This window comes from Microcaecilia unicolor, chromosome 4 (assembly GCF_901765095.1).
Source record: "Microcaecilia unicolor chromosome 4, aMicUni1.1, whole genome shotgun sequence".
Taxonomy (NCBI): domain Eukaryota; kingdom Metazoa; phylum Chordata; class Amphibia; order Gymnophiona; family Siphonopidae; genus Microcaecilia; species Microcaecilia unicolor.
The window spans coordinates 250,934,890-250,947,613 of record NC_044034.1 but is presented as its reverse complement, the minus strand read 5'-3'; the positions used below and the strand labels follow the sequence as shown (position 1 = coordinate 250,947,613).

General features: G+C 42.0%; 1 protein-coding gene across 4 annotated transcripts in view; it reads right to left on the bottom strand.

The window, feature by feature from the left end:
* Positions 1–12,122, bottom strand: part of MITD1 (microtubule interacting and trafficking domain containing 1) — a 40,803-nt gene extending 28,681 nt beyond the window's left edge. Inside the window, exons 1-3 of one of the 4 annotated variants that reach the window (XM_030201408.1) lie at positions 5,979–6,017; positions 4,743–4,927; positions 4,006–4,149 (exon numbers count right to left, since the gene is read on the bottom strand). Coding sequence is in view for 1 of the 4 variants with exons in the window: in XM_030201407.1 (XP_030057267.1) it covers positions 11,669–11,807 (139 nt within the window). In the remaining 3 variants the exon portion in view is untranslated. Of the gene's footprint in view, positions 1–4,005; positions 4,150–4,742; positions 5,238–5,978; positions 6,018–11,668 lie in introns of those variants that run through there. The other 3 variants (XM_030201410.1, XM_030201409.1, XM_030201407.1) reach the window with 3 other exon arrangements.
* Between the last annotated feature and the right edge of the window lie 602 nt (positions 12,123–12,724).

Below are 12,724 nucleotides of genomic sequence, written 5' to 3'. Positions count from 1 at the left end.
CGCGCTCGCCCCCGCTAGCCCGTTTGTCCAGAAATCCGGACAAACGGGCAGGCTGGCCAAATCCGTCCGGACATGTCCTCAAAAAGAAGACATGTCCGGGTAAATCCGGACGTATGGTAACCCTACCTGCATGCATCCTTCCTGCTGCTGATCCTCAGAGCCAATTCAAAATGGCCGCCAAGAGTTGAAGTGACCTCGCGAGACTTCAACTCTCGGCGGCCACTTTGACTTGGCGCCGAGGATCAGCAACAGGAAGGATGCATGCAGGGCAGCGCTCCGGGCAGGAAAGAGGGGGCTCTTTCCTGCCCCAAAGAGGTCACTGGACCACCAGGGCAGCAATAAGGTAAGGGGAGGGGGGTGACGGGAAAATGTGACAGAGGCGGGGTAGGTTTGAAAGGGGGCGGGGTGGGGTGTGTGGTGGGGTGGGGCATGTGTCCTCCTTTTTGGGGGACAAAATATGGTAACCCTATTCAGAGTAGAACTAAAAAAGGAAATGAAATAGACATCTGAAGAACTAAAATGCAAAATACTACTATTAGTACTGCTTATACAGTTAGGAAATTATTTATAATCCATGTGTGTGTGTATATTTCTTCAATGTGTGTTCTATATGTGTTGAGTCTGTGAAGCAAGGGCGGACTGACAGTGATCTGGGCCCCTGGGCAGTAAGGATCACTGGTCCCCATCCATGGCCACTGCTGCACTGCCGCCGCTCCTCCGGCCCCCTACAGTCCCCCGAGCCTCAGAGGGCCCTTCCCAGTCCTACCTTGAAGGGCCCAGGTGGTCTAGAGGCTTCTTCGGGTGCAGTAAAGAACCTCACTCTTTCCTGCTCAGTACTGCTCTTCTGCCCAGCGCTGCCATGTTTTCAAAATGGGTACCAAGGCTTCCCGTGGTAGTCTCATAGGTCTCAACAGTCTTGACAGACTGACGCAGGGAGTCCTGGCAACCATTTTTAAAACACGGAACCATCGGGCAGAGTGGGGTACTTTCCTGCCTTCGCAGAAGCCTCTAGACCACTAGGGCCCTTCAAGGTAGGACCGCGAAGGGCCCACTGAGACTCAGAGGACTGTAGTGTGTGTGTGTGTGTGGGGGGGGGGGGGGGGGGGGGGGGGAAGAGAGCCTCTGGGCCCTTAGGCACTGCCCAGTTGCCCGAATGGTCAGTCGACCCCTTCTATGAAGGGTGGCTGGAGGTGCTGGAAAGTGAAGAACCAGGAGAAGCACTTTAATTCCTTATGTTTCAGTGTATCTTAAGTTTTATGCTACAGAAGCTGGAACTCATTCTCTCACAGAAATGAATTGGGCCTTTTTTTTTTTTTGGGGGGGGGGGGGGGGGGTTCTTATTTCTCTGGAACACAATCTCTTCCATTTTTGAACTTGGTGTTTCTTTTTACTCGTTTTCATCACGTGCCAAGTTTCACCCCATTTCCTTAAATATCTGGAGAGTTATTTTGTCTTCTCGTCTGATATTCTCAATCTTTTCTGCTCCAGTTTAGTTGCAAAGAATTTTAAAATACAGTAATTCAATAACTATTAAAATGTGCCAGTTATCTTCTTCTACGAAAGGTCTACTAAAGGTGTTAAAGGTAATTTGTTGTCAAGAACTAAAGCAAGTTGGTCAGGACTGACAAAATATATTTATTCTCTTAATTAAAAACAAATTATTTGTAAATGTTTTGTGGGTTAAATGTGGCAGCCACTTGTATTCTCTCTGGTGCAGTTCTAGAAGCTTCTTCCTAACGTGGACTTTTAGATAAGTCTGGATAAGACCTTGACCACGTGGCCAATACTTAGTTCCTCTCTCTTTTAAAGAGAATAAGTTTCTATCCAGAGCCAATGAAAAAGAAAACAGAAGAGGGGACCAAATCCTGTGAACATACAAAAATTAATATTATATAAGTTAAATTAGCTCACAGCAGAGTGCCCATCCAACTTTTTTCTTCCTCAACAGAGGCAATCAAAGCCAGGAATACACCCCCAGATTCTATATAGTGCAACTTGAGTTGCATGCGCAAATCAGATCGTATTCTGTATTGCACATGCAACTTAAATTACCTTAACAAGCCAATCAGTGCTAATAAATGCCAATTAATTATTGACACTAAATGCTTTAATTAGAACATATGCACACAACTTGCTAAGTGTATTCTATAAAGTGATGCGTGTACACTCTAATGCGAGCTGCCGAAAAGGGGGCTTGGCAATGAGTGTGGAATGGGCAAATCATGGGCATTTCTAAAAATTATGCACTCTGTTATAGAAGACACTCTGCCCACACCGAACGAAGTCACCGGCATTTACACCAAGTTTTACTCGGTGTAAATTCCTGCAACTAGGTTTAGTCACATGGACAGGCCCTATGCGTATTCTATAAACCGCACCTAACTTTAGACGTAGTTTATAGAATACACCTAGGCGTATTTTGTTTCAGTGCTGATTTTTACAGCGCCATATATAGAATTTAGCCTATATTGCCTACAGGTCGTAGATGAAAGACTCAGAAGAAATGTTAAATTCAAGAAATTACTTTTTAAGTAAATAACAGTATGAAATAAATCTTTATTAAGAAAAGTTAATTATATGCAAATGTTTATATCTCAGAGTCTACCTTCCTCTTTAACTAAAAAAAAAAGTGTTAAAGTCCTGCATTTTAGAGACCTAATTTTGGGACTGGCCAGTCTTAATATTACACTTGCTTTTACTTTTACCCATCCCTTAGTTTGTTTCTCACTTCCTTTTTTACCCATCCCTTAGTTTGTTTCTCACTGGAACAATATAAGTGCTGTTTATCATAGAATTACCCACCCTTACAGGTGCTCTCAGGAAGCTGTTCCTACTGCCAAGCTGTTCTCAAACCAAACACGTGACCTCATAAGACTCCCACACCCAGAATTAGTTTCAATTTGTGCTATTTTAAGGGCATTGAGCTCCCTGTGTATCATTGGGAGCCAGCCTCCACTTTCATTCCCATTTTTTTCTTCATTACAAGACTTTATATGGCTCTCACATGAGACCTTCTTCTGATAATTTTTTTGCTCCTATCTTGGTGTTTCCACATAAATGCCATATCACCTATGCTTACCTATTCCTGTACTCTGGAGTCCATTGTCCTGCCCACCCCCCTTGGTTTTCCCACTTCCATCTCAGATGCTCCAGGAGATTCCGCCCTTACACAGCGATATCTCTATTGGCCTCTTAAATTGCCGATCACTGCACTCCAAATCTTTTCTCATTCGTGACCAACTCATGCAGAGTAGATGTTCTCTTTTCTGTCTCACAGAAACTTGGGTAAGATCAGGTGAGGAATCCCATCTCTATGCATGTCTCCCTCCCAAACTACAATGATCTCTTTGTGTCTCGCTCTTCTAAACTGGGCAGAAGTCTGGCCATTATTTACACTAGTGAATTAGAGATATCTGAAATTCCTTTCCCGTTTTCCTATCCAGAACTTCTGATTGTTAGAGTAGATGCAACTTACCCTTTACATTTTCTCCTGTTTTACTGACCTCCTTCCCTCTCCGCTGAAGGCTGGGACTCCTGTCGAAATGCTATCTCAGAAGCTACACTTCACTATCCTAACTTACTTATTTTAGGTGACTTTAATACCCATGTGGATGATTCCAATAATCTTAGTGCCAAATCTTTCTGCAATGTTTTGGCTGATCTCTCTTTACATCAATGGGTTACTTTTCCTACTCATATGGTTGGTCATACTTTAGACTTGGTACTTACTTTACAAGACTTCCACGTACTTCTGTCATCCTTCTCTTTTACCCCCTCTCCTTGTCTTACTATTCTTTTATTCTCTTTAAACTCTTGCTATTTTCTATTCCTCTAACACCACCGGTTCCTAGTGGCCTATACCAGGGCTCTTTTAAAGGCTGTGTGACTTTGCTTTCTCCATCACTTTTTGCTGTTCCCTCAGATTTTTCTTCTCTTAATGATCTGGCATTCTTTTAACACAAGGCCTTGATGTGGTTGCTTCTAAAACTTTTTGCCTTCACGAACCTTCAAAAAGAAATGTTTAGTGCTCTCCTGAATTTTGTGTCCTTAAGAAACAATATCAATGTGCTGAAAGACTTTGGAAGAAGTTGAAATCTCCATCTGATCTTCTGAAATGCCATCAACTTCACTGGGATTATAATTTCCATCCTAAATGGGCACAAAGGGTATACATTGCTAAGAAACTTCTGAAATCTCCTCATCCATCCAAGGACCTCTACTCCATCTACCGGCAGGTTACAAATCCACATATGGCATATACTATACTCATAACCCCTTCAGCTGAATCTCTCTCTCTGCTTTTTTGTTAATAAGAAAGATTTCAATAAGGTATCTTTCTCAGTCTCACCGATCCCTCCCTCCACACATTCTCATTCTCTTCCCTCTTTTATCTCCACTCTCTCCCTTCCGCCTGGTGGATCCTTTACTTGAACTTCCTTCAAAACTCAATCCCTCACATCCCTGCAGAAAACTATGGCCACTATGAAGACCAACTACTGTCTATGTGACCCTCTTCCCTCCAGCAGGCTGAAGACACCTGAGCTAGGTCTATTTCCAACTTTCCTATCCTTGGTCAATCAGTCTATCTACCAGCCAAGTTCCTAATCTATGGAAGCTGGCAATAGACTGCTCCTATTCTAAAAAAGAGCCCACTTTAGACTCTTTCGCAGCCACTAGCACCCTGTTTCAAACCTCACTTATATGTCTAAGGTTCTTGAGAAAATAGTCTTCAATCAGCTCACCTCCTTCTCTGAGAAAGTAGTGGATCTACATCCGTGTCAATCGGGATTTAGGGCGCGCTTCAGTACAGAGACGATCATGGCAAACCCTCATCAGTGAGCTTCACTCACATTTTGAACACCACAAAATTGTCTTAGCTGTTTCCCTGGATCTTTCAGCAGCTTTCGACTCTGTTAATCACTTTCTCCTGCATCAAATACAATGCGGCAGTATTTAGGCCTTTTTATATTTTGCAGGTCCAACACTAAATTTTGTGCAAGTCCCTTTGCTAATGGAAAAATAACATGGGAGCACTTACTGCCTCCTATTTAGGAGGCACTAAATGTTTCTGCAATAACTCAACTTTAGCCAGTTAGCACACACTAATGTAAATCCACTAGCTGGTTATTGCTTCCACGCCAATTTTCTTCCCATGACACACCTACTCTAAAAAATTATTTTTGAAGAATAGTTAACATGCGTTTAGGGGTCCTTTTACTAAAGGGCAGTAGGGCTACCGTGCAGTTAGCACGTGGCATAACAGCACCACCGTGGGGAGCGCTGAGATGTCCCATGGTATTGCTGTGATCAGCACTAGAAAATAGAAATCGTTTTCTAGCGCAGGAGGTGGGGAATAGGCATGCCCTACAGTAAACAGGAGGCGTGGCTATTGCTGCACACTGCCTGATTACTGTAGGATTAGTGCGTGAGACCTTACTGCCAATTAAATAGGTGGCAGTAAGGGCTCAGGTAGGAATGGCCACGTGCCAACTGTGAAATTAGCGCACGGCCATTACTGCCTTAAATTACAATTCTGGTATTTTTCTGCCATGCTAGGAAGTGGCAGGGAGTGCGCGGCAAACCCACGCACTAATCGTAGTGCTTGCCACTTTCTAGCGCGGTTTGATAAAAGAACCCCTTAGAACGTGCAAACAGGCAAAATACCATTATGTTTTATGGTAGCCTATTTTTCATGTGCTAAGCACATGTTAGTACTTAAGGCCCTTTTAGTAAAAGGGCCCCTAAAATAAAAAAAAAATAAAAAAGTATGTCAACTGAAACTTCAAGAAGCCAAAAACACTGGTTCAGTCACCATACTGATTCATTTAAACAAGGTCAGAAACACAATTTCATAAGAATCAGAGGGGAGGCAAAAGATCTCTGCTACTCAACAAAACTAAAATACGTAATGGACATAACGCACCCCTTCCGTTGTACGATTCCCTTATGTGGATGTACCACATGAACTTTATTCTTACCACAACATCAATCTGTATTTGTTTACACCAGAGTCTGCAAACGCCTCTCCGGTACTATGTAAGCCACATTGAGCCTGCAAATAGGTGAGAAAATGTGGGATACAAATGTAACAAATAAATAAATAAAAGAGAAAACTTTAAATTGTTCTGAAAATATCTACAGGAATGTTTTACAGAAGTTAAGGAATGCTGATGTGCATTTAAAAAGCAAAATAAAAGAAAGACTTCTGGTGATGTCATCAAGGTGAACAGCTGTGAGAAGGTAACTCCATGAACAGTCCTGAAGAGATAAGCAGAGAAGGGTTAAAAAGGAATTAGCTACAAAAATTAATCTGATATGTCAGAGAGCTGTGGCGCTGTATGCACTAATGTATTTGCTGAAAGAAGAAATATTCTGTAAAGCCATGAAGAAAGACTAAAGAACTGGCAAGCAAGTCAGTCATGGGAGAAATTATACACATATGAGATTACAGCAACCATGGAAAAGAAGTTTGGTAAAATATGAGCCAATAGAAGAATTTTAGCTTATTCTTATCACAAGACACGTGTGAGAGTCCTGTTAGGATTATACCATTATTTCTAAACGAGAGCAAAAAGCTCTGAAAAAAACATAAGAAGACCCGTTAGAAAATCAAGAAAACCACAAATGCAGATTAATACCCAAATATTGAGATTTCCAAATCAAATAATGATGATATCATTGAATGAGCCAAAAGAATGGTGAACAGTGAAAGCAACAAAGGCAATAATAGATAATCAGTTCTGAACAGATATTCTCAGAACTGGTCGCCGTTTGTCAAAAAAGATGTAGCAGAATTAGAAAAGGTTCAAAGAAGAGCGATCAAAAGGATAAAAGGGATGGAACGCCTCTCATATGAGGAAAGGTTAAAGAGGGTAGGGCTCTTCTGCTTGGAAAAGAGACGGCTGAGGCGGGGATATGATTGAGGTCTACAAAATCCTGAGTGGTATAGAACAGGTAAAACTGAATCAATGTTTCACTCTTTCAAAAACGACGAAGACCAGTGGACACTCACTTAATGATATTACATGGAAAAACTTTTAAAACAAATAAGAGGAATATTTTTTCACTTAAAGAATATTTAAGCTCTAGAACTTGTTGCTGGAGGATGTGGTAACAGTGGTTAGCGTATCTGGGTTTAACAAAAGGTTTTGACAAGTTCCTGGAGGAAAAGTTCATAATCTGTTATTGAGATAAGACATGGGGGAATCCACTGCTTGCCCTGGGATTGGTAGCATGGAATGTTGCTGGTATTTGGGTTTCTGCCACATACATGTGACCTGGATTTGCCACTTTTGGAAGCAGGATACTGGGCTAGATGGACCATTGGTCAGTATGGCTATTCTTGGGCCATGGAATCTCTACCAAAATTTAAAAAAAAAAAAAAAAACAGTTAAAAACATACTTCTTCACTCAAGTGTTTGGTATATTGGGTGCTCCAGATATGAAGGGTATCTGTCAGATATGCTTTCATATGAAGTTTTTTTTCTTGTAATATTATTATATTAGGATTTGAGGGGTGTGGGGTTAGATGCATGGCTCTGAAGTGACTGAACAGTTCTTTCCTATAAATATATGGCATTCCCTTCTATATATATATATTTTTGTACTTGTTAACCTCCGTGATCACATATATCCAGGTGGTATAGAACGTTTTATTAAACAATATACGATATTTAAAGTTAACAAAAGATCCATCTAGCCCAGTATCCTGCTTCTAATAGTGGCCAATCCAGGTTACAAATACTAGGCAGAGTCTCCAAAAATAGCAAGATTCTATGCTACCTACTTCCAGGGTTAAGCAGTGGTTTTCCCTGGGTCTACCTTAATAACGGTTTGTGGACTTTGCTTCTAGGAATTTGTCCAAACCTTTTTTAAACCTAACTGCACCAGCTGCTTTTACCTCATCCTCTGGCAACGATTTCCAGAATGTTGGGAATTATTAGAAAGGAATGGAGATTAAAACAAAGACTATCACAATACTTTAGTATTGCTCCATGGACTACATTTTGAGTGATGTGTGCAATTCTGGTTGCCACATTAAAAAAAAAAAAAAGTATAAAGAATAAAATCAGAAAAGATACAGAGAAGAGTAACCAAAATGATAAAGGGGTGAAATGACTCCTTTGTGAAGAAAGCTAAAACGATCAGGGAATCTTCAGTTTGAAGAGGAGAAGATCAAGGGGAGATACGATAAGAGGTTATGAGTGGAATGAAACAGGTAAAAGCAAATTGGCCGTTTAATCTTTCAAAAAGGTTATCAATAGAAATCAAACAAAATAAACATGGAAAAGAAAATAAGATACCACCTTTTTTATTGGACATAACTTAATACATTTCTTGATTAGCTTTCGAAGGTTGCCCTTCTTCGTCAGATCGGAAATAAGCAAATGTGCTAGCTGACAGTGTATATAAGTGAAAACATTCAAGCATTACTATGACAGTCTGACAGGGTGGGAGGATGGGGGTGGGTCGGAGGTATGCATGGGGGCATACCTCCGACCCACCCCCATCCTCCCACCCTGTCAGACTGTCATAGTAATGCTTGAATGTTTTCACTTATATACACTGTCAGCTAGCACATTTGCTTATTTCCGATCTGACGAAGAAGGGCAACCTTCGAAAGCTAATCAAGAAATGTATTAAGTTATGTCCAATAAAAAAGGTGGTATCTTATTTTCTTTTCCATGTTTTATTTTGTTTGATTTCTATTGATAACCTAAGAGTGGACTAACACGGCTACCACACTCCTCTTTCAAAAAGAAAAGGGGTAGATTCTATATAGGTCACTATGGGGTCCTTTTACAAAGGTGCACTGAAAAAATGGCTTCTGCTAATATAGGCGTGGGTTTTGGGCACGTGCCAATCCATTTTCAGCACGCCTGTAAAAAAAAAAGGCCTCTTTTTTTTTTCCACGAAAATGGACATGCAACAAAATCAAAATTGCCTCACGTTCATTTGGGTCTGAGACCTTACCCCCAGCCATAGATCTAGCAGTGAAGAATTTGGGCCGTAATGACCTGTGTGTGTCAGATGCCACGTGGCGTGCAATTCTATAAAGCGCACACAAGAATAATCAGGACACCCCTGATACACTCATGCCCCTCCCAGGTAAATGCCTCCTTTGCATTTGCAGGTGAGAGGTAGGCACGCTGTATACAGAATAGGGGCGTAAGTCTGTTACATGTGCAATGGCAAATTAACACCAATTATTTGCCAGTTAGTTATGTGCATAATTGGCCTTATTCTATAACTGTGCGTCTATCTTTGGGTGCCATTTATAGAATTTGGGGAATAAAGACTATGTGATATGCCATGAAATTACTAAATAATATACAACTCAGAAAAAAATTTATATTTTAGAAATTATAAGTTTAGAAAAAAAAGGTCTGGACAAGTCTTGAAGGAAAAAGTCCACAAACTGTTATTAAGATAAACTTGGGGAAGTCACTACTTATCCCTGATTGCAAGTAACAAAGAACCTGTATAGGAGATGAGCGGACACAGCCCGTTAATGTTCACTGACTCACAGGCTACATATTGACTACCACTACTGGGTACAGGTCAGACTGGAGTTCTAGAGGGATGGAAGCAGCTTTTTTTTTTTTCATAATCCCATCGGCGTCCCAACCCAGTTTAGGAATCACTGGGTTAGAGATATGAAAACATGTCCAAATGAAAGTATAAAGAAAACAGTAAGGGAACTCAATAAGAATTAACAAACAAAGGAAGATAATGAGAGTAAAAATGTTAAAAATGCAAAGCTTTAAAAATATTCTATTGAATGCCTTGCTGTGACTACAAATGAGCAATTGGGAGAGTGATCAACAGTATATATGCTTGTTTATTTGTGAAGAAGAAACATGAGTATCAGAAGACAGAGAAAGCTAATCCATCCAAATTAGAGGAAGGAGGAAACCAGCTCCACTCCCATCTCAAGCAAAGCAGACAAAAGACTCCTATGCTCAGGAGGAATTAAGGAAATGCATCTTTAGAGAAAGGGTGGGGGATGTCTGTGTAGAAAATCCTATTTATTCTGTTAGCCCAATAAGAGATGGGTTGCTGTAATATTTGCAATGCAACATGTTACATGGCAGGTGAGAAGGGTGTATGACTACTAAAGGGTGGAGCCATGGATGCCATCCTGCCCCCTCACAAGCTGATGTTCAAATCCCCTGTGCTGTTTCGAATAGCGCTCTAAAATTAGAGCCGGAACACCATGGGGAAACAACGCCCCTATGACCAAACCTAACAGCATGCAAATTTAAGCGCGATATTAGCTTTGATTATGGGATACTTCTGCAGGAGGATTGTGCCTGGGCAAGCATAATCCTTCCACAGAAGCTGTTTGACAGGTCCAGGCTGTTAAATTAAAAAAAAAAAAAGCCCAGGTCTGTCAAACAGCAGATGTTTGAGAGGGCCGGGATTTTCTCCTGGCCCAGTCAACCCCCCCCCCCCCCCCAAACACTAAAAAGACCCCAGTGGTCTAATGGGACCCCCTAGCGCTCTCCCTCAACACTGAAGAGACCCTGGCGGTCCAGTAGGACCGGTAGCCCTCCTCACTCTCACCGGAGCCCTCCTTCCCCCATCTACCTCGAAGTTGGAGGAGAGACTAGCACTCCCTTCTTCCTCTGCGGGCACCTCCTCAAAATGGTGGCACCCTGCCCTACCATGGTGCATCCTGGGATGCGATGGGCAGGGCATAACTTCCATGTCCCTCCCTCCTCCAATTTCGAGGTAGGCTGTGGGGTGGGTGGCTTGTGTGGAGAGGAGGGCTAGCAGTCCCACTGGACCACCAGGGTCTCTTCAGTGTTGGGGGTGGGGGCTAGGGGTCCCACTGGACCACCAGGGTCTTTTTAGTGTTTGGTGGGGGCAGGTTTAGGTTTGACAGGTCTGGGAGAGAATCCGGACTTGTCAAACCTCTTCTGCTGGACTCCCTATTCCTCCCTTGCTTGGCAAACCTTAGCCAGCTCCGAGCTGTCATACGGTTTGCAGTGGAAGCAGCGCCCTTATCTGGTGTGCTGCCCGCTGATCATAAGGGAGGAATGCGGGAGACCCTCGTTTACATGCATTTGCATTTAAATAGCGGTCAGAGCTTGCCAGCTCTAATCCTGGGGCACAGGCAAACACGGGTGCTAGTCCAGTGCTAATGGGCTCTAGTGCCCACGTTTGCTTCTAATCATCTGCTCATCCGTTTTGGGCCTCAGAGTATCAAAATTTGTTTTCCTAGAAAAAAAGCACTAGTTACCTCATCTGAATTTTCAATATTTTAACAATACTGTCAATTATAGAAGTACATTTCTCTTAAAACGTGGGCTCTTTTTTTTGGATCAGGCAAAAAAAGGTGAGCTGCCCTGAGGTGGGGCAAGGTTTGTGAAGGGACAACAAACAAACAAACAAACAAAAACTTCTCTGAATTCTCTGATTACTAATACTTTCTAAAACACCACTGCCACAAAATGTAAGAGACAATCCCTGCTCAACAGAAGTTACAATTTATTCAAGACACACAATATAGGACAAATAAAGGATTAGGGAGTTATTTATCGTGGCAATAACTAAAACACACATGGGTACTAAACAATTGAGTAGGCAGTTGAGAGTTAAAAGCAGACACAACGATGTATCTAGGTCAAGCATTACTTCCATTTCTACGCCAAGTTTCATTTACCTTTTAGTACTTGTAGCAGCAGATTTATTCCCTCCTGATAACACACCAAAGACTCCTGAAACCGGGAGCTTTCGTCCAGCTCCACCGCCCTTTTCAATACAATCACAGCTGAATTCTCTGCTCCAGAAAGCCCAGACATGATCACAAACGCTCGGCGGAATGGAGCAGAAAAATACTGGGGTTGCCTTTTTCTTTCCTTTCGGTGACAACAAGGCTCAAGAAAACAAGAGACATGAGTTGGGCTGTGGTGAAAACCCACGTAAAGTCAACACCGTGGCTTTTTAGAATACATTAAAAAAAGAGCCGTCTCTCTTCCAACAAAATCCATACACAAAGTGCAACCATCAACGGAGAAATGGAAGTGAAACTCGGAACATAAACATGAAAGAAATAAAAAGGGAGCAAGTTAAAAACCCAAATTCCTTCCGGGTATACAGAAATCGAGAGATGAGGGCGTTCACAGTTTGAGTCACAAAAAGGAGACGGCATGACGTTAAAACGTTGACGACACTTAGGTAAGTCTCTGTTTCCCTTTCCCCGCGCACGGCGCGCAGGCGTCGTTCTGCTTACAGTCAAAACAAACCTATGAGGTGCTGTACCCACGTTGTCGTTCTTCATTGTTGGTAGCATTTTTATTTAATTTCACTCATATTTTCAAACATTCCGGCTTGTGTAGCATACGGATGTACACAGAGTAAGTATAATAACGGAATAACTTTTCATAGTTAGAGCAGTAATTGGCAGACATTATAGACCTCCCAACCAGGAACACAAAAAGATCAGCACGCTCTTACCTAAATCTCCACTTCCCAAGCTGCAAAGGTCTTAAATATAAAACAACTTATGCATCCAGCTTCTCTTACATAAGCACACAACTATGGAATGTACTTCCAAACCAATGGCCTGCATTAGGGGTTTATAGCCCATTTAGTTAAACAAATGAGAGATCTGCATGAAAGAACATATTTATTTTTATTTTGACCCAGGGGCGTAGCCACGGGTGGGCCCAGGCCCGCCCACCCATGATCCCTTTCCTCCACTCTCACCACCCCGTCC